General features: G+C 33.6%; 6 protein-coding genes across 16 annotated transcripts in view; 2 read left to right on the plus strand and 4 right to left on the minus strand.

The window, feature by feature from the left end:
- Window positions 1-8922, plus strand: part of px (MAP7 domain-containing protein plexus) — a 137881-nt gene extending 128959 nt beyond the window's left edge. For all 10 annotated transcript variants that reach the window (XM_085194467.1, XM_085194468.1, XM_085194476.1 and 7 more), the window contains 4 exons: window positions 3225-5684; window positions 5766-6014; window positions 6344-6967; window positions 7705-8922. In XM_085194467.1, coding sequence (XP_085050593.1) covers window positions 3225-5684; window positions 5766-6014; window positions 6344-6967; window positions 7705-7925 — 3554 coding nt within the window. In that variant the 3' untranslated portion in view covers window positions 7926-8922. The remainder of the gene's footprint in view (window positions 1-3224; window positions 5685-5765; window positions 6015-6343; window positions 6968-7704) is intronic.
- A 2085-nt stretch (window positions 8923-11007) lies between these two features.
- Window positions 11008-12164, plus strand: LOC146533293 (three-prime repair exonuclease 1-like). The gene has a single exon (XM_085194483.1). It carries the CDS (start codon window positions 11183-11185, stop codon window positions 11813-11815), a length of 633 nt encoding a protein of 210 aa, XP_085050609.1. The 5' UTR covers window positions 11008-11182; the 3' UTR covers window positions 11816-12164.
- A 615-nt stretch (window positions 12165-12779) lies between these two features.
- On the minus strand, window positions 12780-14675 carry LOC146533294 (three prime repair exonuclease 2-like). The gene has a single exon (XM_085194482.1). The coding sequence runs from the start codon at window positions 14237-14239 to the stop codon at window positions 13451-13453; it is 789 nt and encodes a 262-aa protein (XP_085050608.1). The 5' UTR covers window positions 14240-14675; the 3' UTR covers window positions 12780-13450.
- Window positions 14676-15917: 1242 nt separating this feature from the next.
- On the minus strand, window positions 15918-20805 carry LOC146533295 (transmembrane protein 234 homolog). Of its 2 annotated transcripts, XM_085194485.1 has the most exons (5): window positions 20585-20723; window positions 18242-18355; window positions 17552-17694; window positions 17084-17246; window positions 15918-16665 (listed from the first exon to the last, which is right to left on the minus strand). In XM_085194485.1, exons 3-5 carry the CDS (start codon window positions 17672-17674, stop codon window positions 16601-16603), a joined length of 351 nt encoding a protein of 116 aa, XP_085050611.1. In that variant the 5' UTR covers window positions 17675-17694; window positions 18242-18355; window positions 20585-20723; the 3' UTR covers window positions 15918-16600. The 2 variants fall into 2 exon arrangements, with proteins under 2 accessions (XP_085050611.1, XP_085050610.1); XM_085194484.1 differs by lacking the exon at window positions 18242-18355 and having other exon boundaries at window positions 20585-20805.
- LOC146533296 (three prime repair exonuclease 2-like) lies at window positions 19188-20589 on the minus strand. Its single transcript, XM_085194481.1, has one exon. The coding sequence runs from the start codon at window positions 20508-20510 to the stop codon at window positions 19632-19634; it is 879 nt and encodes a 292-aa protein (XP_085050607.1). The 5' UTR covers window positions 20511-20589; the 3' UTR covers window positions 19188-19631.
- A 3529-nt stretch (window positions 20806-24334) lies between the features above and the next one.
- Window positions 24335-27240, minus strand: LOC146533297 (NF-X1-type zinc finger protein NFXL1). Its single transcript, XM_085194480.1, has one exon. The coding sequence runs from the start codon at window positions 27107-27109 to the stop codon at window positions 24635-24637; it is 2475 nt and encodes an 824-aa protein (XP_085050606.1). The 5' UTR covers window positions 27110-27240; the 3' UTR covers window positions 24335-24634.
- Between the last annotated feature and the right edge of the window lie 623 nt (window positions 27241-27863).

Genomic DNA, 27863 nt, shown 5'->3' on the forward strand with positions numbered 1-27863 from the left:
CTTCGGGCTCGGAGGGAGCGTCCTCCTCCTTCATGTTGCGGCAGAACTGGGCTACGTGCAAGTGAACTGGGTAAAAGTTAAGAAAGTCCTCGGTAGAAGTCAAGAAATGGTCAACAGTATGTTGTCGTTCGTTAAGAGGAACAGCGGCGGCACAGTCGGCTTCATCGGCGGTTTCTTCTTCGGAGTGGCGTCGGCGTGATTCCTTGTACCGTTTAATTATTTTAAGGATGATTTTAATAGAAATTATTGAGAACCTGGTATTAAATATATATACATATATATGTTTTACATTTAATTATGAATATGTATGTTTGCATGTTCACTACAAATATGACAACAGATTTAAATACAATGTGGCTGGTAAATAATTTGTAAATGATAGATATGCTTTTCGTACACATTTTTCATTATAATGCTCTCATTTAAAAAATGAATAAAAACAATTAACAAAGCTTTTAAATTTCAATTTTAACAATTCACCAAACAAGACTGTCGCTCCCTACTGCTACTGGTTGTAGGTTCGATACCTGCGTACAATTATAACACGTCAAATCTACACTTCTCTACTGATATTACACAACTGAACAATATGTTGGGTTGAATGCGATAATCTAAGGACCTGAAATTTTTTGGTTAAATAATCCATTTATAGAGAAAGGATATGTTTTATTATCATATTAATATTTTCGGTGTAAAAATCCAACTAAAGGCCTTACTTGATACCATCTGGCGCATGGGCACAAGCGTGCTACTGTAACCGCGTCTGGGTGTGGGTTCGATTCCCACTCAAAGAAATTAACTATGTAATATTTTCATTTCTTCGCTCTTGTTACGAGGCTAAGTGCCATGTTGAGTTCCGCAACTCAACACGCTTTGCCTCGAGAATTCGCCGGAAAGTGGGAAACGGAAGTGTCTTTGCACTTACTTCTCAATTTCTTGTACCTGCAATGTGCGGGATACAGAGTGAAAACAAAAAAAACGACCATGCGCATGAAATGGCAAGTAAAAGCTAGTAAAATATACATATAATATTATAAAATAGCAAAATTTAATTTCTCTATACAGGTAAAAAAACCTGACACTAATGTTTTCTAATAATTATCATATCTCAACTTATATAATTATTAAATATATTTAAACTGCATAAACTGATTCTTTATTATTTTAACCTCACTTTGTCTCTTTGACTAGTTTAAATTTGATTAATCACCACGAACACGGTGGTGAGGGGTTCGATTCCCGAACAAGATTGATATTTGTGTAAAATTAAATAAATATGAATACGCTTTGCTCCACCGTTCACGTTAGCGGAACTCAACGCCGGCCTATGTCATACCGCAGCGGGGATGTGATTATATTCCAATCATGTATTATCTATAATAAAATAAAGCAGTTAAAAATTTGTGTCAGTTTGAATAGAGGAAAGCTCATAAAATAAAGCAGTGAAAAAATGTGTTACAGTTTGAATTTATTTTCAGAAAAATAAGTAAGGATTATGAAAAACAATATTAAGAAGTGAAATATGAAGCTACATTTTTTTGTCTGTTCGTGCACATGTGAATTAAAGTATTTTTGTATAACTATTAAGTCTAGACAGGACATACCTGATGCAGAACCATGATCCATCTCAAAAATAAAAAATGATGCTGCCATAGCGTAAGTTGTTTTATGTAGGTAATAAGCACTGCATCTTTTCATGAACATATCAAAATTACAGATCTGGAAAATTTAAGGAAGAACCACAGGAGTTCAGCTAAACTATAAAAACCATTTCCTCGTTCTAGTAACAAGAAAAAAAGCGGTGTTGGGTTCCACCCCTCAAAAAGTATTTTAATTTTTAAATATTTAAAAAAATATAAACACAAAGGTCTACCAGACTATCCAGATGAGCACAGTACATACCGTCTCAAGCAACACCAGCTGCACTACCTCGGATCCCATCACCCTGGGAGATAATTCTTTTCGGCTGAGACGCTACAGGATGTAATAGATGAGAGGAAGCTTCACAAGACGTCAGAAACGATTTCTTATCAATCTCAGTCATATCTATATAACTTCATTTGCTGGCGTGTAGCTACTACTAATGATACCTAAGTGTCTCTGTACCGAGGCCACCAGCCTTACCTACATGTGTTTCAGTGGGGCCAGACTGTTGTTAGCTCCGAGATTTTGTTGTAATAAATGAAACTTAACATACCCACATTGTTACTAACGTTATTGAGGCACAATGTCTGTATATGAAAGCGACGGTTATGAGTTCGATCTCCGGGAAATGATTTATTTTAATTTCCACGGTCTGGCAAAAAGACAAAGCGCGGCGTTAAGTGAAGCTTCTCAAAACGCAATGTCTCGAAAACTTGGCGGGAAGTGGGTAATGGAAGATATTAAAACTAGGTTCCCGTTTCCTACTCTGTTATGTGCGGAATATAGAGGAAAGGTTTTTAGATAAAGAAGAGTATGCCATTTGTTCTACTACGTTCTCGATAAATTTTCTTATAATTCAATAAATTGATAATCCTTTAAATAAAGCTATAAATTGCTTTCGATCACAAAGAACAAATTAGATATTTCTTATAAAGCTACATATTAAAATGAAAGTATTTGAACAAACGCTTTTTATTATATATGTCAATTATATCTTTGAAGAAAAAATACAAATCCTTCATTCATTTTAATTTAAATATCTTAACAGAACTTTAATATCAATATTGAGGCCGCTTTAGTGCAGCGGAAAATTGTCTACCTGTAAACGCGACCGTTGTGGGTTCGACTACCACTCTGGGTAATTAATTATTTTCAGTTTCTCGTTCTGATAACAAGACAAAGCGTGGCGTTGAGATCTGCCATTCAATAGTCAATGTCTCTGAGTGTAGTAATACTAGATTCCCTCTGCTTATCCGATTATATTTGGAGTACAGGGTGAAGCTAAAAAAACTTATTTATTATATTATATATTATATTAGAATCCTGTATTGTAATTCCTCGATCATGAGGAAAATCTTTTTATAGTGAATAATGTTATGCGCTTATACATTGCTTTGCTTAAATGCTTGTAATTAGTTTTCCCATTTATCGATTCCTTTATTTTTAGAATTAAAATAAAAACATTAACTTGCAGTATTGTCCATTGTTATATATTAAAAAAAAAACAAGTAAAGTCATAGCAAACCTTACTTAAATAAAATTATAATAATTAAATATTTATAATTATCGTATTCTTGCAGCCAAAACAAATAAAACCAGTCAACCACCGCCAACGGTGGAAGAAGAAAAATCTACAGTTGTGACAGAAAGCAAACAGACAACTGTGACAGCTATAACCAAACCCCCTGAAGCCATCAAACCAGAAGATCCACCACCATTTCTTGAGAAGTGCCCTCCCACTTTTATAACATCAAAATTAATATCACATTCACCTAAAATTTCTCCTTCGTCCATACCAAATCCAAGCCCAAGTGTCACAACAACGAAACAAGTCGAGTCAGGATATCCAAATTACGGCGGTTATATGTATTCTGTTCCTGGTTATTCTGCATTTCAACCAGTATCGTATGCAGGAATTGTCCAGCCCACACCTACAATTCCAACATCCCAATCAAATAATTCAGACACATCTAGCTCAAAATTTGTCCCATTCCCTATCATACCAAAAAAAGAAACACCTCAAATTCAAAAAGATAAAGAGAAAAACATTAACGGGACAAATGAAAGTAAGCCACAGAATAATGTTTCCAAAACAAAAACAGATTTTGAAGAAAATTTTATTCCCGAAGTTGTGTCTACGGTTCTAACAAGTGAAGGAAGTAAATCACATGTAGATGAATCTAAGCTGAGTGTCGCATCATTATCTCAAGGATCGAGCTCCATTGGAACGATACCTCCCCAAAATATGATTAAAGATATTAAAAAGAAACCGCCAGAAAGATTTAGTTTAAAAACAAGTATACCAATAAGTAAAATTGACATGAAATGTGTGAGCACTCCCCCGGACACTTTATATCAAAACAGCTTACCAAAAAAACCCTTCAATCCAGCATTTCATACACCAACTATAAAAGAAAATGGTTCTAAAATAGAAATACAAAGCAACATAGTAATTAAAAGCGCTACAAATGAAGATATTAAGGATAATCCCACGCCACCTAGCAATAGTATAAGTACTTTAATCAATGCCGCAGAAGTCATTAATAAGTCAGACATTCAATTTAAAACACCAGAACCAATAGCTGAAACATCAAATGAAACGACAGAATCAACCTTTACGCCCCAAACTACGACGGCTTCGTCTAGTCCTTTATTTAATCCAATGAACTTAGACGCCACTAAATCTAACTTTCCCCCAAAACCACCGGACCCATCATTTAGTGAAACAAAAAACCAAATAGTATTCATTCAAAATAAAACTCAATCGAACACTAAAATGTTGCTCGCGATTCAGCAACAGAACCCGCAAGTACTTTTACAAAGAACAAATTTTGATTCAAAAAACTTGCAAGCTCCTTCACGACCATCAAGCCAGTCGAAAAAATGTAAAGAAGAGCTCGTCAATGAAAATGGAACATCATCAAAAGTGGTGTCTTTAAAACGAATGCATCAAGACAATTGTGACGAGAATGATTTTGAAAACTTAATTACTGAAAATCAGATCTATGGCAACAAGATTGTCGTGAAGGAGAAATCGCAAGGTACTTCACAAGAACAAGACTTAAAAAATAAATCTAAAAGTGAAAAACCCAGTCAAGCTGAACCAAAAAATGTGGTACTACAACCAAACTTTGTTTATTTAAGTAATGTTCAATTTCCAGCGAATCTAATGATGATCAAAAATAATAGTAAAGTTACAGAATCAAATAAAATACGAGTTGCGTCTAATGAAAATAAGCAAAATGAGATAACCACTTTAACTACTATCAACGACTTGCATAAACCGAACAAGACTCAACATGTTCCCGTTTCAAAAGAAGTTCATGTGTTGAAATCAAGTAACAATGTATTACAAACGCTTCCTAATAAAAATAACAAGACAGATATAGTTTTCCAAACGCCCAGTCAAAAAGTAATAATGAATCCTCAAATAGTATACCAAGTGCCTGTGGTTATGGATGCAGAAAACAAAATAAATCAACCATTTGTTAAAGATTATCCCAAAATAATCGGCCAGAGTAGAAGAGATTTGCAAAAACCGTACGATCAAACGAAACCAAACGATAAGCTGTATATAGCATGCCCTTATCAAATGGACTCTAAGCTACAGCCAAAAATTGTTATAACAAATATTAAACCCAAGATTACTATGATAGACGAAATTAGTACGTTGGATATTTATGAACAAAGAAAGCGGTTGCGGAGACTGAAATATTTATCAAATCGCGATCTAAAAAGCACCCAAAACGGTGAAATTCATAAACAAGATATAAAAAAAATGTATGATAATTTTAAAAATATTATTACGCCAGAGAAGATGAAAGAAGAAATTTACAAAGAATTCGCGAATACTAAAGTAAGTGTTAATGAAGGTAACAATGAGAGTGACAGCGACTACGGCGAGGACGACTTAGACAAGTATCAATCTATTATAGATGAGTACAGACAACCTGCGGGAACTAAAGAATCTGTAGAAAATGATTTAAAAAAAGCTGAATTCCTCGCTCATTTTAAGTTAGCTACACAAGCTTCATATAAAGGTAATGATTTAAAAATATTTACATTTCCTATATTTCTATAAACATATTGTTAAGTTATTGATGTATTTATTTGATTTTTAGAAATTGAACTTGATCGCCAAGAAAGAATACTTCAAAGGGACTCAGTGGCTTCAGCGTATATAGCTGCTGGAAGAATAGATTGCTTTCAAAAAGACGAAAAAAATATAGAAAAAAGTATAGTTCGTACGCCAAAATCTCAAAAACTTAACATTGAATCGATAGAAAAGGACGAGGGAGTAGATCAACTAAAGAAGAGAACATTCCTAACCAATTTCAATTTAAGGAAAGTGTCGCCGCATTATAGAGATGGTAAATGATGAAGAAAATTGTTTAATATAATATATCACAATTATTTAGCATTAAGTTTTTTTTCCTTCACGTTTTACATATAAAATGTAGGCGATAGGAACCCAGTACTAGACAAAGGACGTTTCGTATCGAGTGCTGGGACACTGGGCTTTGTGTTGTTGCAATTAAAAATAATTATTTTCGTATTTATAGTCAGTAGCTATTCCGGTGCACTACAATGGCATCAACTACAAGTAAATAAAATATGAAAAATAAAATGAAAATATATTTATTTTACAATTTTTTATTACATCGAGACGCAATTTTTGAATGTATATTTAAATTTTCAGGTTATGAAAAAGTCTGGCTTGAAATACTAAAAGAAAGGAAAAGAAGAGAAGATCCTACGGACTGTATTAAGTCAGAAAAACAACGACTCCAGTCCAAATTCGTCGATCTTGATCCAGGAGGACAACTGGAAATTTTAACAGAAATCAAGAAACATGTTAACGAAAACAATAATCTCATAAAGAAAAGATTCGATGCGTATTATTATGATGGAGAGAGTATTAAAATACTCGCTGAAAAAAATTTCTCTGAACTAAATCGTTTATCTAAATTGGCTGACAGAAGTGTTAAGCACTTTAGTGGTCAAGAAACAACAAAGAGGGACCTCAATCCTGGCTTTGACAGCGAGAACATCCCAAACCCTAACCAAGCTGGAAAATATTATCCAAATATCAATATTCCGAATATATCCAAGATAATATCATTGAAGACATTTCAAAGTGCTGAATCAGTAGCTTCAAGCCAGGCAACATCCATGGATGAACCACAAAACTGTGCTGGAGGAATTAAAAACATAACTGTCAATAATTTAGAAAAATCTCAAGATTTTAGCTGCCAAGTAGATGAAGTGTCTTCTTGGCCAGGCATAGAAGTTATTGTCAAAAATTACCGGGAATACGAAACAGGTATGTAAATGGTTATACAATACTTCCATGTGAAAGAAATAAACCTCAATATCATACTTTTAAAGTAAATAAGCAGTTCGAGTTTACCAATTGAGAAATTGATAGAAGTAGGACCGAAGCAAAGAAAAGCTCTTAGCTCGTTTTGATCTATTTTTTGTTTTACTTTACGCTGTGTCCCGTATACAGCAGGGTCTCTAGGAATCGGGAATTCTAGAGTGATGGAACTCGACGCATCGCCTGCCTCGTTACCGGTGCGAGAAAATTTATTTCTTTTGCCCAGTCGCACGCTTGTGTTTATTTAAAAAAATATCAGCACACAGCAGGGTAGGCAGAAGGAACTAGTGTTAAGACACTCTGTTCTGAACTCAACGCCGCGCCTTGCCTCGACACCAAAGCGAGGAAATGGAAATATAAATGTAAATAAATATTTCACCTCCTCTAGTGAGAATCGAACTCACAACCGTCACGTCACAGTCACACCCTTGTGCCTCTGCGCCACGACGCGACGGCCTAATTTGTTTATTTGATTTATTTTAAGTCTTAGGTTAAGCTCCTCGTCGTCGGTCCTCCTTCTTCCGCTGTGAATCTATGGAATGTTAAGTTTCTTCTCTACTCTGATCTTAATTAGCCTTTAAAAATTTTAATAAAAAACAAATGACGTGCTCAAAATGTTCATTATTACTTAATAATATCATACCAAACCGAAATCAACTAAAATAAAATTTACTACTTTTCAGTGCGAAAAAAGGAGATAGCTGATCTGCACAAGCGGAATACAGCATTGCGAGTGGAGTCGGCGCACATCACTCGAGCAGCATCCAGAGACTCGGACAGAGCGAGAGCTCTCCTCGCGGAGAGAAGGAACTTGGCGAACGAAGAGCGAGCTGTGCGAAACTGTATACAATGGTTATACAGTGTTGTGGAGATTGTTAGAAAATATGACGAAAAATGGACTTAAATTAAATAAATAATTGGAACTAAATGTTCTTCGCAATAAACAAACAAACAAATCATAAAGATATACCTGATAATAATTTATACGAACTTATAAGGCAGTATAATGTACTCGTATATTATGCACTGCTAAATATCAAATATTGTATAAATACTTAAATGGGCATTAAAATTTAAATGTCAATTTTATGACAGTGTCATTTTTTAGTTTAGGTTTATTGTTTAAATTAACAGTTACAGATATTAGCGCACTCGTGGCGCACACGCACGAGCGTCTCAGGTAGACACACCAACACGGCTTGTGATTTCGATTCCCACTCGAGGAAAAGAAATATTCAATATTTTAGTTACTAATGCCTTCAATATTCAGAGGAAATTTAGGAATAGATTAAGTGTCTAAAAGGGAACGGAGTGTCTTAACACTGGGCTCTCTGGTTTTCTTTGCCTATTCTGCTATGCCTAACATACAAAGGGAAGCTAAAAAGAAATTAACAGAGTTAAATTAACAGACACAGTACATAGAACATCCAAGTATTAAAGTAAAATTTTTATCGGATTACATTTTGCAAACATGCTGTATATTGTATTTTTTTATATTTTTGGACTTAACAGAGTAGATAGTGCTTAGTTTTAGGACACGCCGTTCCTTCTGCGTACTTAGCTAATGCTGCATGTTCCTCATGCCTCAGGTATGCATAAACATACCTTTTGAGAGACAACTAGCGGAACCTAACACTGCGCTTCTTCTAAGTTATAACAGACCGAAAGACAAATATATATGTTTTTTATGGTATGATCTATAATTTAAGACCATCTTAAATGTAAAAGTCTTCAGTATCATAGCTTGTACATAATTTAAAATAGTTATTGTACTACTGGTCAATTGTATATAATATGTAATTAGACATATATTTATATTGTTATTGATTTTAAAATGTATATATACTTATAACAATATTAAACGTAACTATAATTATACTTATATTATATGGTCTCTTTAATTGTCTTTTATTTTTATAAAATTACAATATTTATTATTTTAACAAGCTTCTATAGCGCTTAGGTAATATCACGAAAACTGAGAGTATTGTCATTGTCAGTCAGAAGTTACCGATAACTCCAAATTGTATTCGATTACATTTACATTGACTTACAAGTTACAAGTATAAAAAATAAAAAAAATAAAATTGTTGACAGCCAGCCCCACTACGCCAGGAACGACATCGCATCAATCAATTATTATGTATGTGAATACAAAAAGTTAATATTTTTTATAATTTAATATTTTTATTCAAAATAAGAAGTTACAAGCTTCATTTTTTGAACGTCAATTAATTTACCAGCAGTTCACTAAAGTTAGTGCCTCAGACCTGAGAAGAACCGGTGCAAGAAACTCAGCGGGACTTATTTTTTAAAATCAATTTTAAGCAGATACATAATTAATTATTCGTGACAGTGATACCACCATTGAATCGTTAGTACTTATCTAGTTATTGGTCTAGTCTCGACATTAAATTACTTTTAATTTGTATTTGGACCGGCTTTTTTATCAATTACGTGACATATCCGAATGTATTTGTCATATCATATCCCCGCGCGGTGACGCTCCATCGTCGAAGGCCATCCGAGATCAACAGCAACAAAGTTCATTCGAAAAAAAAATATGATTTTATACTTAAGTAGTCACCCAAAACCACTAGACGGATTTTGTTGTTTTGTGTTTTTATCTTGACCACTTTAAATGAAAGTACAGCTTTAATTACTCTATAAAAGGATAATACAATAAAAAAGAGGTTTACATAAACAAAAGTATTTAGAAAAACACTCAAAATTATTACAATAGGTGTTCTTATTTGTATTTTTATACCTAAATAGCAATATTAACATTAGATTTTTTTTTAAAATCATAATATGCTGTATAATATTGGAATATAAATGGCGACATTACATAACATTTAAAATGGCAACATTTTGAGGATCGCTCTGGGTAAGTCCATTTAGTTTATTACTTATACACAGTTTATTACTTATACAAAATGATGTCATTTTGTATATTGTCGGGACATAACGGCCAGGTATTGCTATTTAAAAAAACTAAACTAAAATAAAATAATTATTATAAAATAACTACTATTACTTACAAATTAACTAAAAAAATAATTTAAAAAAAATATAATGTGTGTTAAGATATCGCAGCTGTCAGATACACCATAACTTTATAAGCATTTAATTTCTTTAACTACTCTACTCTTTTTCTGTACTGAATTTGTATTTGTATGTGTTCCTACATATACGATAACAAAAATTAAAAGAAATATAACATATTTTCAGTATTGAGGCTGTCGTGCCGCGGGCACAAGCGTGCGACTGTAAACAAGACGGGTTGTGGGTTAGATTCCCACTTAAGGATAAGAAATATTTTATATTTTCATTTCCTCGCTCAGGTAAAGAACCAAAGCGTGGCATAGAGTCCCGCCACTCAACAACTCACTTATTCAAACAACATACTTTTTAGAAACGTATAAAATATTCATTTTTACAATTTATTATTCTTATCATCTCTGTACGGAAGTTCGTAAAAAAATCCGATACAAAAAGATACTTGCGATAATTTACATTGGCATGGCAGAAGAGAAATACATGTATTTATTAATGTATAGTACATTAACACCTATTGAACTTAACTACGATGAGTTTAGCTCTACAAGCGATGCATCACAATTTAAAACCTACTTGGTGACATCATCATCATCATCATCAATGCAACTTGTTATCGGTAACGCTAAGTTTGGTGCTCCTTAGTCCATGTTTAAATTCTTTAAAAAGTTCTGGAGACCATAGTGACTAAGTATATTCATTCAGCGAGAGGTACGTAAAAATTCAAAACAAGTACCTATGTACGGAAATATCGTAAGTATCGAATATTATTTGTAATATTAAAAGCATTAAAATATACAAATATTCTAGTACATATTATTTTAATCCAGTTCGGATTAAATTTCTTTAATATTTTATCGAGTGGCAACACACTCTTTTTGTTTAGACACGGGAATAACCTGCTTGTCCCAATATGAGTGCAGAGCGCTGACTAATAGCGACGACTACGCGCTACCACAAATTTATTCTTGCATTAGGAAGTACACTATCGCGGCGACTGACCGTTGTGCTACAGTATACAATATTTATTAATAAATATTAAATAACAAATTTGTTTTATAACTTTGAAATTTTTAACGCAAGTGAAAATAAATAGAATTTGAAATGCCAATTGAAACTTTTGTATTCTTCGATCTGGAAGCCACAGGCCTACCTGATGAAGAAAGGAACCAGACCAAGATAACAGAGTTGACTTGCTTGGCAGTGTCACGCAAAGATATCATCGCGGCCAAGGTTGGGGAAATACCGCCGATGCGCAAACTTACTTTTCTCGTCAACCCGCAGAGAAAGCTCCGACCGAATGCACAGTTGATGACCGGCCTCACGGAGGAAATTTTAAGCACACATCCCGTTTTCAAAGACAAAATTGATTGTATCAACGAATTCCTGGATTTGCCCAAGCCAGTATGTCTTGTTGCACATTGTGGATGTAAGTTCGACTTTCCGCTGTTGAAAACTGAATATAAAGAAGCTGGAGTATCATTACCTGACGATTTGTATTATATTGACTCAATGGGAGGTTTTAAATACGCATTAAGACAGATTAGTCTCTATGCAAACGGTTTGTCTTTGAAAAATTTATATAAAGTGTTAGTGAAAAAGGAGATGAAAGGTATACACCGAGCTGAAGCCGACTGTCTAATGTTGTTGGAATGTGTGATTGCAACTAAAACACATTTTTTAAAATTTTCTGATGTAATGTGTAAAAAATTTACATATATGAAAGTGTTTCGTTGAAAAATATTAATAATACGAAGAACTAACAGTGGTGGTGTTATTAATATATTTTTTATTATCTGTATACATATATAAAAGGACATGTTCCCACTTCCCACTGACTGAGGTAAGAAACACGATAAAGAAAAATCACGTTAAAAATATTTCATTGAACACATGTTTCGTGGCTAAGCAGGCGAAGCTGCGCGCGTCCGCTAGTTATTAATAAGAATTAAATTTACTGTTGTCAAAAAGTACATAAACATTTATTAGAATATAGAAAATCATATTACTCATTATTTTTTTAAGAAACAGATCTGTGCCTCTTAATTTAATCTATATCTATAATAAAAATATTAGAAAGCAAAAAGGTTTTTTTTATTTCTTGTCTGTATGTCACGTTGTCGCGTCACATTGTCACGTTTATCTTCGAAAGTACTAAACCGATTTACTTAAAACTTTCACAATTGCTTTGTTTTAACTCAACTTAATATCTAAAATTTGTTTCATCAAAATCGGTTCATTAAAAAAAGTTATCGGCATTTGCATGAACTCAAGGCATGAGTTTTCCTGCAATCCATATCTATACTTATTATAAATCTATATTTGTTTGTGATAAATATGCATTTTTAACCGACTTTCAAAACAAGGAGGAGGTTCGCAATTAAATATTTTCGATTTTAGATTCGATTTCGATTTTAGATTAGATTTAGATAGATTAAGATTCGATTATTCGATTACTTATTTTAGATTCGATTTCGATATTGGATTATTCGTTTCGATTTAGGTATTTCTGGTAATATACAATCATTACAGTTATTTTACAAAGAATATTATAAATCCCAAATCAATAACTGAACGAATAAATTAAATTATTCATTAACATCAACACATTTGACTGTCAGTCAACTTTATTTATTAAATGAATAATCATGTAGTTCAAGCGGGCGAAGCCGCGGGCGGGCCGCTAGTAAATAATAAAAAATTTAACTTACACTTTTATTTATTACATAGTTATACATAAGTTCATTGCATAATAAACATAATCCTTATAAATATAATATTTTTTAAAGAATGTAAGTTATTAAATAATTTTCATAAATCTTTAATAAATGTATATAACGATCACATCATCAGTGTAAAATATAAAAAATAATGTTATTTCCCAATAAAATGTATTAAATATTTACAAACAAAAGTAAAACTTTATACTTTCTGCTTAATTACATGTGCAGTAAATGTTGAATATAATAATTATCCTAAGTGAGAATTGAGCCCACAAACAATACTGTCCGTATAGGGGCAGTCACAATGTTAATGGGTTCAATTCTTATGTAACTTTAAAACTTGTATAAATTAAAATAACACAAATAAAGATCTTACTAAATGATTGAATAAATTATTTCCTTCATCTCAAATCATTGTTTTTTTGTAATAAAAAATTGTATTTTTTTAATAATTAACAACACAACAATTAACAATTTAAATAAAAGTTGCCTTTATATAAAATAACATGATATTAAGGTTATGAAAAAAACAAATATTTATATGTATAAAAATTGTAAGCATATAAATTGGCATTTCTCTAATTTAAATTAGCCTTAATTATTATAAATATGTCATTTTTTTTGATAGTCATTCAATAATTACAACATATCAATTTCTACATAAAGGTTTTACTTTATTAATATCTTTATAATTCTCATCTGCCCATTTTAAAAAGTCATTTTTTAATGCTATTGCACATTTTAAGAGCATGATGCAATCTGCCTCGGCTCTGTGAGAGCCTATGGGTTCTTCATCAGTTAAGTATTTATATAAATAAGTTAAAGTATAACTTTCAGGTGCACTCGGTTTAGATTTTTCTTTCTTAGGTGTAATAGTCAATTGTGAAAAAGAATCTGATTCATCAATCTCTTTCCATTCTTCCGGAGTTATGTCCAAAGTGGGCCAATTTGAATCATCTTGCAAATCAAGATTTGTACATTCATTTTTATTCTTAGTATGTTTCTTCAATATTTCTTTAAAACATATTAATGTATCTATGCATTTTAATTCATTGGGTAAAGAAGCATTTACATCATTGTATTCAGCATTCAGTATTTTATAGTCAAAAATGTTACCATTGTGAGCGACAAGGCACACAGGTTTTGGTAAATCGAGAAAATTATTTATGCAGATTATTTTATCTTTAAACAGAGGTTGCCCTTGCAAGCATTCGTTGGTTAATCCTGTGATCTTTGAAGCCATGGGTTGTATAGGTCTTTTCGGGTTAAATAAAAGTGAGAGCTTACTTGTGAGTGGTGATTCAGTGAGTACTCCATTTTCAATGTCACTACGTGAAACAGCAACGAAGGCCAGTTCAGTTATTTTTGTCCTGTTATTCTCCTGGTGGGGCAGCCCTGTTGTTTCCAGGTCGAAGAATATAAACGTTTGGATGGCCATTTAGAAATTTTTTGTAAAACACTTTGTATTGTTCAACACAAATATTAATGAGTATAATTTGATACGCAAAAAGATCTAGCTTTTATAACCTCGCCCAGTTAAGGAAAGTACTGTATAAATTATGACTAATAAACTAATCATTCGAACTCAGAGACGTCAATTTGTTTAACAGGCATAAAATTGGCACATGCACATTTGTGCAGATTTATTGCCCATATATTCCTACTTAAATTAATTATTATATTGTAGCTAAACGAATTGTAAATATAGATTTTTATTATCCTTATCAGTATAGAGATATGTTCACAGTCTATTATACGGGCTGGTTATTATTATCACTTCATAATTCATATTCATAGTCAGCAAGGATCATATACTAGTTAGTCCAGTGGTCCAGAGTCTCCAAACTCCAGTCAAGAGCAGACTCTGGAAACCAAGGACTACTGAAGACCCTGGACTCCTCTTAATCCTCATAGTGACGGCCCACAGTCAGTGTTGCCATTATTAATGCAGCTTGGATAAAACTTGAAATTATGTTATTTATTGTGTATTTATGTATGTAGTGGTAAAACTCTCTTTGCGCTTAATAATGGATTCCTTCGAGTGGGAATTAAAACCACAACCGTCGCGACTGCGCTACAACGGCAAAGTAGAATGCGTGCGCTTTGTTTACTTTATTTTCTGGATTGTCTACACATTTAAAAACCCAGTAAAACATTTAAAAAAAAACGTAACGGTTGAAGTCGGAACGGTCGATTCCCGGTCGATGAACTGAATTATTTTTATTGATTCGTAGTGATAACAAACGTTTCGGTTAAAAACATTAAGTATATATAATATAGTAAATATTTCAATACTTAGGATTAATTATAATAAATATACGAACTACGAAGGACTTTTCTCTGGTTTGGTAAAGCAAGTTCAGTTATACAGGTTTTTAGTTTTCTTTCTTTTAATTTTATGCAGTCGAGGTTTGTTTCTTTAATTATTTTTATCATAACTATTAAATACACTAGTCATCACTAATTCTAAATAAACTAACACAATATTAAGTGTATATTTTTTAAAAATTAAATATCAATCAACTACAATATATATATAACTGATTCTACTGAACTACTAATAGGTTTTATTTTTAACTAAATATTGAATACTTATGAGTAAATTATTTAGTTTCGTCATAAGTCTTCGTCAGTGTTTAGACTTTATATGTAATATTTAACCAATAATTCGTAGTTTGTGTGTCTGTAAACGCGACAGGTTGTGGGTTCGATTCCCACTCGAGTGGTAATAGGAATAATAATGGCCAATACTGGGAATAAATTTTTTTGCACACGTCAGATCGATGGATGCCAATTTTCAGGTTTGTGCGAATTAATATAACTTTATCCTTATTTTTACCACCATTTGATTTCATCATAATTGGAAGCCTTAGTTCCCACGACATATGCATATATGCAATATGTACTTATAGGTACTTATATAAGTTAAGTTTGTGTATGCATTATCATAACCGGAAATCCACACAGATTAGGAATTCCCCACAACCACATTGTTTATCGTGTGTGTTGTATTACTGTATTAAAACTATACATATTGAGATTTGAATAAAATATTTTAAAATAGGTATATTGAAATTTTAACTTCTACAGAAGGAAGGAAGAAAATAAAAACACAATTTTCATATCATACCTACGTAAGATTTATTGAAAAATTGGTTAAACAATAGACATTCATATAATAACGATATAAGTATTGTTGTATGATAAACACGACGACATTGCCAATGGTCAGGCCTTGTTTCAGCCACACTTGGACTTTAATTAACACTTAACTGAGATAAATTGGATTTTTCGTATGCAAATTAGGCCTGTATCTGTCAATTCGATCGACTTTGATAATTACATATACTTATGAATTTTATAATAATAAAACTTCATCAAAATCAGAATATTATTAGTATTAATATTAAAAATTATAAATTGTTCGGTAAGAAAATAGCTTCAAGCATGTATCCGCTTATGATAGCCTGGGTAGACAGAGAACACCCAAAATTAAGACATTCTATTCCTCACTTTTCGAGACATTACGTCTTGAGTGACACAACTCAACGAAGCATTTTGTTATGTTATCACAGCGAATTAATGAAAATAATTCAGTCGTCATCGACCGGGAGTCGAACCTTCAACCGTCACGTTTACAGTCAGACGGTAACTGTTCGATAGATTTACTAAAAAAGCTTTAATTTTATTACTTTTTATAAAAGTAACAAGCCGCGGATGAAACGAGGCCCAAATGTCTAACCTAAAATATTATAATAAGTAGGTATATAAATAAGTACATAAATTATTTCTTAGTAATTTAAGTTTTGTCCCAGCAGCATATGGCCGTACCAATTCCAATAAAGATTATCCCGGTGATGGAAGCTGAAATAAATCTAAAGTGAAAATCAATATTTTTTAATAAATAGATAAATAATAATAATAGGTGAACCTATTTATTAAAAAAAATATAACATATTAAATTTTATTGTTTTTTACATTTCAATAAAGTATATAAGTAATTGATTGACTGGAGATTTTAATTTTATAGTGTTTATGTTATCTAGCAGCCTGTATTCTGTCTAGAAGGGTAAGCAGAGGAAACCTAGTGTTAAGATATTACGTCTCCATTAGGACTGTTCGTTCTTAACTTACTGTTGAATTTTCGAGACATTGTAGAGCACAACACCGCGCATTGTCCTGTTACCAGACCAAGAAATTGAAAATGTTAAATAATTTATTCTCTCCAATAACCCAAAGTTCCACGACCGTCGCGTTAACAGTCAGACGGTTTCAACCTTACCTTTATCAAGGCGTTCCTCAGTACCTATAGCAGCGCCCGTTAGCGCTGTGAAGGCGAAAGCGAGACTATTCGCTGTGGGCACGGCGAGTGACAGAGGGACCTTTTGCACTGCTATCACGTAAAGCAGGGAACCACTTTGGTTGATCAACCATGGGACCATGTACTGGACAATTTAGAATTGAATATTCTTTATTGCAAACAAAAGATAACTATAACAATTTATAAAGTAGAAGTAGAAATATAGTAGAAGGATTTATTTTTATTATATTGACTTATTTAAACTAAATTTATTAAACAAAAATAGTAGCCTTGAAAGTCTTGAAAAATTAAAAAACTAAGAAATTCAATTGTATTAAAATAATTTTGATTATTAATCTACTATTATTACTAAAAATACATGGATGCTAGGAGTTTAAGTTTTACTAATCAAAAATTATAATTAATTATCAGTGGTAGTTAAATTCAAACCTTCCAATTTCTGAATAAAAACATGCTTTCAGCGAATGCCAATCCCAGTATAGTGTCGGCTGTAACGTCCCGTAAGCCTCTAGTGCCCATTCTTATGAAGGGGTTGGTACATCCCCATACCATCCCCGTGAGAACGAGCAATGCTGGAACAACGAATATGAAGTTTAATTTTTTTTAATCTTGACACAGTATCCTATGTAAAGCAGAAGTAGGCAGGAGAGTGTTGACACTCCGTTTTTAATTTTCTGCCCAATTTTTGACGTATTGCGTATTGAGTGGCAGTACTAAATACCGCGCTTTGCCTTGTTCCCGACTCAGGATCGTACCTACAACCGTCGGGTTTACAATCACACGCTTGTGCCACTGGGCCACGTCGGTCTCCAGTTTAATTTACACCTTTTATTTATATATGATATAATGCTGTTTGTGTTCGTTTCTTGTGCCTCATTAGTTACATATATTGCTAGTACACTGTAACCTACACAAGTGTGGACTGGACAATCTTTGAAAAATATCCAACCAATTGTAAATTTATTATATTGACGTATCCCTCGCATTAGGGGATGTACTTAGTTGTGAAACTCTTCTTAAAGTGCACAAAGTATGTTCCTGACAAAATACTAACAGACCAGATCTCGAATCTAGATAGCTAATTCCAAAGAAAAAATAAATAAAAAAACAAGAAATTACCTTTATTTAAGCGTATAGGTTTATAGAACCTTGTCAACAGTTTTTTTCAATAGTTCTGTGACAAATGTTGCCATTCACCCCGTTTGATTCTTAGGGTAGTTTGTAGGTGTCAAACTACAAGGTTTCATGCTTCTAGTCAGTTTCATTAAGTAATAAACATACTAAATGACCATTGGTTGGTCATTTAGTTGGTTACCTAAATACACTTAAATAAAAAAGAAGCGGGAAACGCCGCACGACCGCTTTTGTATAGTATACTGAATTGTTTTACAATTATATATATAAGCCACTGCGCCAGGCGTGCTCTATCATAATTAAAATTCACATATCAATGATATTATTGACATATTTTCCTAAAGACAAGTGTATCTACGAATATTAAACGATTAGATTATCGACCATTAAAGTAAATTTGAAGTCAACATCAGAAATATACTTTTAATATAAAATATATTTAACTCTCTTGATTCTTATTGAGCCACATCAGTCTGTTTGTGTGTGCGTTTGTAATCGTTAATCTCAGAATCGGCTTAACCGATTTAGATGCAGTTTTCACTATTGGATTATGGCAAGCTTCCGAAAAAATATATGGTTATTAGGTTATTACAATTGGTTCACAAATAAAAAAATTATGTCAATTTAAAGTACTTAGTTTAACAAATTTGCTAATTGCCATAACAGTTATTTTATACAAATGTTTTACTGAATTGACTTTAATCTTTAGTTTACTTTATTAATATTTCTATTTCAAGCGGGCGTAGACCCGCACGGGCCCACTAGTTATACATATATGTATCCAGTTAAATTAATTAAAATAAATCTTAATGGGCATTGATTGTCATAACACTAGGTCATCTGATTCCCTCGGCCTCCCCAACGGGGTATGTAAGGCTAAAAAATATATACTTGAAAGATAAACAACTAAAACTATTAACAAAAAAAATAATTTCCAGCACTACAATATTTTATTATAATATCACATTATACATATACTTTAAATTAAAAGGAATATAAAATAATATCTTTACATTAAAAATTGATTTACAAATAAAAGTAAAATTAAAGGTCTAAAAGCATAAAATTGTAAAAAGAACTATGTCTATAAAAATATGTTAAAGTACATATAATATTGTATCCAATAAACAAATCAACTTAAAAATAAGATTATATAAAAGAAAATATAGCATGATTCATATTTAAGGGCCTTATGGTACGAAGAAATGGATTATTATGAATTCCTTGTTTAGGTAATAAGACAAAGGATGATGTTGTGTTCCATCACTCCACACATAATGCAGACCTTGGGGAATGGAGTGTCATAATAATAGGTTCCCTCTGCCTATCCCGCTATATGCAGGATACAGGGGATGTAACTAAAAAAGTAACTTATTTATAAACCAAGGGGCACCCCAACTGTCATTGGTTTGATAGATGAGAATTTTTCACAGTTCCTGTCCACCCACTGAACAAATTTACTTCCCAAAACTACAGAACATTCTAGCATTAATATGCAGTCACCCTCAGCATTATGCGCCTGTTTAGGTTCACAATGTAGCAGTCTTTTATATACTTCAGTTAATTCATAGCTTTCTTTTGGTCTAGTTTTTTCACTCCATGGAAATCTTCTCCGAGCTTTAGAAGTTTGATTTCTTTTTGCATTGTCATTTTTATTTCTAATAATTTGTTTTATGGGTGTATTTTCGTTCACTGATTTCATATCCAATGAGTTATCATTAAAAAAATCTGATATTTGATTGCTTGTCATGTCGTGTGTATTATTAGTTATACTTGATGATGGTGATTCAGGGCAACAATTATTTGCAGTTAATTCGTAGAAACAGAAAAAATTGTCTGCACACATGATATCATCAGAAAATTTCGCATTTAATTTTTCTAATCTATTTCTCAGTATGGGAAAATCAAATTTGTTTCCATTGTAAGCAATAAGACATATTGGTTCTGTGAGTGCTTGTAAGAAATGATTTAGCAAATGAAATGCATTCTCATCGAAGGGCGCTTCATGTTCGAGAAGTTCGTTGGAGAGGCCAGTTTTTTCTGTGGGCTCATAGCCTATCATCTTTTGAGGATTGAAACACAATGTTAGTTTGTTTTGCACTCTAGGACTTTTTGTGTTTGAAGGTGTAGTGAGGAGGTGTTTCCTTTTCACGGCTATAAAACTCAATTCGGTTATTTTTGTTCTATTATTCTCCTGTCTTGGCAAGCCGGTGGTTTCCAGGTCGAAGAAAACGTAGGTAGCAATCGTACACATTTTTAATATATAACTAATACAAAAAAACAACACTGACGCAAAAAACGATTTACATTAATGGTGTCTTATCTTACCTATATTAGAAAACATGATGAGTAATATTCTTTAAAAGTAATAAGTTTCCACTACGAACATAGCTCTGTCAATTTAATACATATTTATAAGAAAACTTTTCACAAACGTTTAATAAGATAAAATAATAAATACGATTAGCAAAAAAACACTGTAAATATGTTGAAAATTTAACCAACGTCTTTCTGGAAAATCAACAAATAAACACCACATATTTGTGAGTGTAGGTGACAGGTGTACCAAATTGACGTATACAATACAAATCGATATTTAAAATCAATTTGATGTGTTATATAGTTATGGTTAATAAGAATCGATGTATCGATTCAATACGATATTACCTACGTACGAACTATTAATTTTTTTTTAATTCGATATATTATTGTTAAACTATACTAAATATATTTTACATATTTAAAATTAGTTAGACTATAAATAAAGACAATAAGCTTTAAAGTTTAATGTGCTGCACACGAATAATACAGTAAAGATTTTAATTTATAGTGTCTTAAAACTTACTAAATTTGTTTTGAAAAAGTAAATTACAGGCCACATTACATTTATTCTCAAGAATTTTAATAAAACAGTCAAGTCATTTACAATTACATAGTTCTGTAAGTTATTAGGGGAAGGCCTGGACTTTACATATGAACAGATATGTGCGTGTATCCGTATTGTATTATTTTTCGGGGCAGATTTGCTAGTACAATTTCTGGGGTGGGCATGGACCACCCGACACCCCCTCTTCCTACGCCCATGTTGTTAGTACATTTGGCAACTTGAAACATTATATCATTCAATATATCGAATATAAACCCGATAAGTATATCGAAAATATGGAAATGAGGTTAAGTCATTATTTCTCATTGGACATCTTCGTGCGATGTGTATTACTATTTGATGAAGAATAGCGCAATTCAACAAATTAATGTTTATTGTCTTGTTAATAATAGCCTTTATTTACAATCTTATCTTTTTTTTTATTACTTTCATTTTTTTTATTACCAGCACGTAAAGTAAAAAAAGTATTACATTCCAGCACAGCCCCCCCCCCCCAGAAGTTGCAGACCACGGTCCTATGCATGTCTAGTTCAAATTATGACCGCTATTTTCCCAAGGTAATCGTCCCAACGACGATGTGGTCAGCCTTTCTTTCTTTAGTTGTGTCTCAGGCACCACTCTGCTACTAATGACGTGATAACGTGTTATAAATGTATGAACGCCGGGTGCACAGACGAAAAAGCATGACTCATTGTCACGTTCCCCCGAGCTGAACGTGCAAGCGAGAGCGCAATACAAGCGATAGAGAGACACGATCGCCTTGTGACGCATCTAACTATTTATTATTTGTTAGTTTTAGTTCAAAGTCGAAACACAGCGACGAGTGTGGCAGCTGCCGTTTTATCAGAGAAATGTTTTTTTAGACACTTTGTTTCCTACGTTCCGCCGAATTCTTTCGTATTGAGTGGCGGAACATAATGCAGCGCTTTGCCTAATTAACAGAGCGCAGAAATGAAATATTTTATTTCTCCAAATCGGAATCGAAGTCACAACTGTAGTGTTTACAGTCACACCCTTGTGCCACTGGGCAACGACACCTCATTTTAGAATAATGTTCAATCTAAATTCAATAAATTCTCCAAGTGGTGATTGAACCCACAAACATAGCTCCGACGGTCAGGCAAAGCCCTACTGCACTTATGAAAAAGACTTTAATTTACATTCACAAAATATATTACCAATTTGATACAAAACGCGTGCTGGAGTAATACTCCACTGAGAAACAAATTAATTTCAGCAAAAAACCTTCCTTTTGAAATTAAACAGAAAGTCCTAGAAAAAAGAAGAAAGCGAAGAATCTGGCATCAAACTAGACATAAATGTGACAAGGCTTCCCTAAATAAAGCTATAAGAGAGTTGAAAGACACACTGGATGAAGTAATGCCACTCTACAAAATAAATTACAAAACCTAACTGCTACACCCTCCACGGAATACTCGCTGTGGAAATTCACCAAAAATCTCAAGAGACCGCAACAAATAAAACCGGCCCTGAGAAATGGCAGCGGAGGTTGGGCTAAGACTAGCAAGGAAAAAGCAAACATCTTCGCGAAACATCTTGCAAACGTTTTTAAATCAAACGATGGTTGTTCTCTAGAGCACGAGCAAGAGGTTGACGACCTATTACAACAAGATTTCCAATTATGTCCACCACCAAGACCAGTAACTATAAAGGAGCTAGCAAGACACATACGAGGCTTAAAAAACAATAAAGCACCAGGCTTCGATCTTCTTACCAAGGAAACCCTGACCCAACTCCCTAAAAAGGCACTAGTATTTATTACTACGCTCTTTAATAGTATACTTAGAGTGCAGTATCTTCCACGTATATGGAAAGTATCAATTATAACCATGATACACAAGCCGGGAAAATCTACCGATGATGTCACATCATATAGACCTATAAGCCTCACACCTATACTCTCCAAAGTGTTTGAGAAGATCCTCCCAAGTAGACTAGCACCAATACTGTCTGAAAAAGGAATAATTCCGAAACATCAATTTGGCTTCAGGCAAGAGCACTCGACCGTTGAACAAGTACACCGGGTATGTGAACAGATAAGGAGGTCCTTAGAAGCGAAAGAGTACTGTTCTGCTGTTTTCCTGGACATTCAACAAGCATTCGACAAAGTGTGGCATAAAGGTTTGCTTTTTAAAATAAAAAATATCTTACCACATAGCTACTTCAACCTGATGACTTCTTACTTGTCCAATCGAATGTTCCAAGTACGAGAAAGTGGAGAGACATCTGACATCTTCGATATAAAGGCAGGAGTTCCTCAGGGCTCTGTTCTTGGTCCATTCCTTTATACCTTATACACAGCTGATCTGCCAGAGGCACCGCAGATTACTATTGCTACCTTTGCCGACGACACTGCGCTAATGGCAAGCAGTTCAAATCCTGTAACTGCTTCAAACATCCTTCAAACAGGCCTCTGCAAAGTGGATGATTGGCTCAAAAAATGGCGCATCAAGACTAGTGCCTCTAAGTCTACTCACATCACCTTTACGTTAAGGAAAGGAAACTGCCCACCGGTAAAACTGGGTGATACTACTCTGCCTCAGAGCAACTCAGTCAAATATCTTGGCCTTCACCTAGATAGGAGACTTACCTGGCAGAAGCACATTAAAACTAAACGCGATGAAATAAACATCAGATATAAAAATATGTACTGGCTCATGGCACGCAACTCCAAACTCTCAGTAGACAACAAGTTACTTATCTACAAAATTATCCTTAAGCCAGTGTGGATGTATGGAGTCCAACTATGGGGGAGCGCTTGTATCTCTAACATAAGCATTATCCAGAGATTACAAAATTGTATTCTACGCACCATAACGAACGCCCCATGGGGTGTAACCAACTCAGAAATACACAATTTTCTAAAAATAAAAACAGTAAAAGAAGAGATAAAAAGCTCTACCATCAGATACAAAAGTCGGCTCAGCAACCACCTGAATGAACTAGCAGCAAATCTGATGACTATCAGCTATAGTAAACGCCTTAAACGACACAATATTCAGACATTGGATGAAAGATGGTAACAGATGCGTAGAGCTTCCCGCTGGGGAGGTTCCTCGAAACGCCAACAAACTTAAAATTAACAGATCTGCTTATAGTTTGGGACTGATCGCAGATGAACTCAGAGGAAAAAAAAAAAAAAATTTACATTATAATTAAGAAAACAAATATTTTTATAAGTTTACATTTTATTTTTAAATAAATACCATGAACACTTTATTTAACTATTAGGTCTATAAAAAATAAATAAAAATTGTATTGTTATATACCGGGTTAACTATAGACATATTAAAATGCTAATGAGTGCTAGGCTACATATAAAAATTACATTTGGTGTATTTGTTTAACATATAATAACATATAGTATATAATTGTATAATTTAATGACTTATTGTCTCGTCATCTAAAAAACTATACTAACACCACACAACCTTGTTTCGTTTACATTTTTAAATAACTAATTTTACACACTAAATATACAAAATATAGTAAACACCAGCTAAAATTACAACTGCTGTTGATAAAATAGAAACCCAATATTTTTGCAACACATTTCGGTCATCTTTATTGACAATTAATTTCTTTTCTTTATATTTCTTCTTTTTTCCACTTAATTTCCATTCATATTCTTCCAGTTCTTTACGATTTTTCTCCTCCTCAAGTTGTTTTAATTTTATCTGCTGTTGTTCTTTTTCTAATTTTGCAGCTATTTTTTTTGTTTCACAACTGGAATCACATTCTACTTTGATTTCTGCATTTCTGACAGCATTACATGAAGCCTCTCTCTTTAGATTACCACATGGACAATGGATTTTAGTCTTTTTAGTACAGATTTGGTTTACTCCACATGTACCGGAGTGACAGATGTTTTTGCAACGATGTCCACATTCCAAATTCTTTGGACATGTTTGTTTACAACTTAGTGCTTCCTCATTAATGTTCACTAATTCTTTACAGCGGAAATATAATTCTGTTACACCACAATGACAAGAAACTCTCTCCATCATCTCACAAGGTAGGCACGGGCCAGGATGACAACCCCTCTTAGCACATTTGTGTGTACATTTGTCTGGACGGAGTTTAGAACATTCTCTGTTGCAAGGTTTACATGTAAAAGGCACATTTGGATAATCAGCATCTTGGCTGTATAAATGGCATAATAGTTCACATGAATGGTTTCCACAAGCCAGAGGTTTACCACATGCTCTTCCGCAAGGTCGACGACTAGCTTTGTGGCAAGGTTGATCATCAGTTTCATGTTCTCCAAAACACGTCACTGTAACAGGGGCTTCACATGGTGGACACTCTAAGGCAACTATTTTAGATTTTGGTGGTTGAGCTTCCCACGGTGTAGCAGGCTTTTCAATTTGTTTGAATGTAACCAGTACATATTCATGGCATGTTGCTGTACATTTATGTTCACATTTCTTATAAGCCTTGCTGCAAATTGCTTTGCATGGAGGACAATCACCAAAATGACAGGAATGCTTGTTTTCATCTGTATGGCCACATTTATACTTTAGTTTACATGGTTGATTGCATTTAGGTGGTCTTGTGTGTCTCTCTCTTCCACAAGGAACTGTTATGTATGTCTCTTTGCAGCGGCAAGTAACTTTAGATTCAAGAGGACACGGATAGCATGGTCCTTGGTGACAAATCATAGCACATTTATGGCGGCCGCATTGCAGAGACTTATCACACAGTTTCTCACATGGAGGACAGTTCCCATTACAACATTTTCTTCCACATCCATGTTTGCTACAAGGTCTGATGCCTCTACATTTAGTCTCACATCTGAACTCTTTGCTACAGGGCAGTGGTCTCGTATGAGATGAACAATGACATTTTTTTTCAATCTGCACTTGACAAGGTGGGCATGGTCCTTTATGACATTTAGATGGACAAGTATGATGACAGTCATCATATTTCTTTCCACAAGTTCCGAGGCAAGTTTCAATAGTATCCGGACACTGGATATGACGCTGGTTAGCCCCACAGGGACAAGATCTAACACCAGAATTGGGACACAGTCCACAACTCCCAGTATGACATACTCTGTCACATTTATGAAAACCACAAGCAAATGGCTTATTACACTGTTTTTGGCATTGCCATACTAAACTGTTGCATGGGCGCTTTATCTTTTCTGCTCCACATTGACACAATTGCAGACTTGTATAATTACAGGGTGGACATTCCCCAGCATGACACATATCCTCACACTTATGAGATTTACAAGGCAACTTCTTGTTACACCTTTGTTTACATGACCAGTGGGCAGCACTACATCTTACTTTCTTATGCTCCTTGTCACAATAGCAAACTCCATTAACAGTTTGAGGACATGGTGGGCAAGGCCCAGGATGACATAATAAAAGACATTTATGCTTACAATTATCACCCACTGACAATCTTTTCCCACACACTTCCCCACAAGTATGAGGTATTAACCATGGATGGAAAGGAGGGTCATCAGTTTTACTGCAGAAACAGCGATATTTACGTGGTACTTCCTCTTTTTTGTATGAATTTCTACACTTTGGGCAGCACCATTCAATTTTTTTAGGCTTGAACACAGCAATTAGGCCATGAATTTCTTCACTGCTTAGACTTATACTATCATTTGACCATTTCCGTATGCAAGATAGATGGAAATAACAATAGCAATGATCACACGTCCATATAGCGTCGGTTCTTTTGATAGATCCAATGCAAATCAAGCAGGTTACTGCTCGGCCACTTATTGCTTCTTCTAGTAGATATTTGGTCCTATTAAGCATTTGTGTATCGCCGCCCCCCCGCCAGTAGCTCTGGAATACAGAATCCAAGACACTCGACTCAACAGGCTCATCATCTTCAGAAGAAGAAAGATCTTTCATCACTTGAAGATGTTTTTGGACGTTTTGCTGCAATTTAGCAGCAGCATCACGATATCTTCTAGCCATAGTTGTAAATTGTTATATCGCTTATATTAAAACAATAATCATTGTATTCACTACAGAAATACAAATATTTAATTTACAAAAAGTAAAAATTCCATGTCGGCAGTGCATTGGAACGACGTTGACAACTAATGTCAAATTGGTAGTCTATGGAGTTTTTGGTCAATCATACAAGGCAAAGACGTTTATAGTTTCTTTAAAATATAATAATATAATTATGAAGTTAAAATAAAATAATTATATTCTAATGATGTTGTATGGTAATGGTAATGGTAATGGTAAATTTGCCGTAAAACGTTGTCCAGCATTAGAAAATTCACAAAATTAACTAAATATGATCAATTCATTGAAATTATTTTACTTTTCATAAAAAAATATTAAATTAAAAACGAAATGCCGTTTCAGTTCTTAAGAACCTTTTTCACCGCGAAAGAGAAATGAGCGGGTAATGTTTAAGTGAAATAGATAAAGGTTTCAACTTTCAGGCTTACAAAGTTTTGTATTTAGTAGTTACTTCGCTCCACTCTCCAGAACTGAGCAAGTTTATTTAAGCTCTTTCAGCTCGCTCGGTCCTTTCCTCTCGACTATTTATTGGTGGAAATGTTAGTACTTAGCTTACGTTTACTCTTGCGTGTTTAACGTGGTCCTTTATGGACCCGCTCCTTTCGCGGTGGAGACCGGGCTTTCAAGGCACGGATTTTTTTTTATCAATAATAACTATTTTCAAATAAAAATATATTATAAAACTTAAATGATA

This window comes from Heliconius melpomene, chromosome 12, assembly GCF_056956725.1.
Source record: "Heliconius melpomene rosina isolate 202511_hmr_F chromosome 12, ASM5695672v1, whole genome shotgun sequence".
NCBI lineage: Eukaryota > Metazoa > Arthropoda > Insecta > Lepidoptera > Nymphalidae > Heliconius > Heliconius melpomene.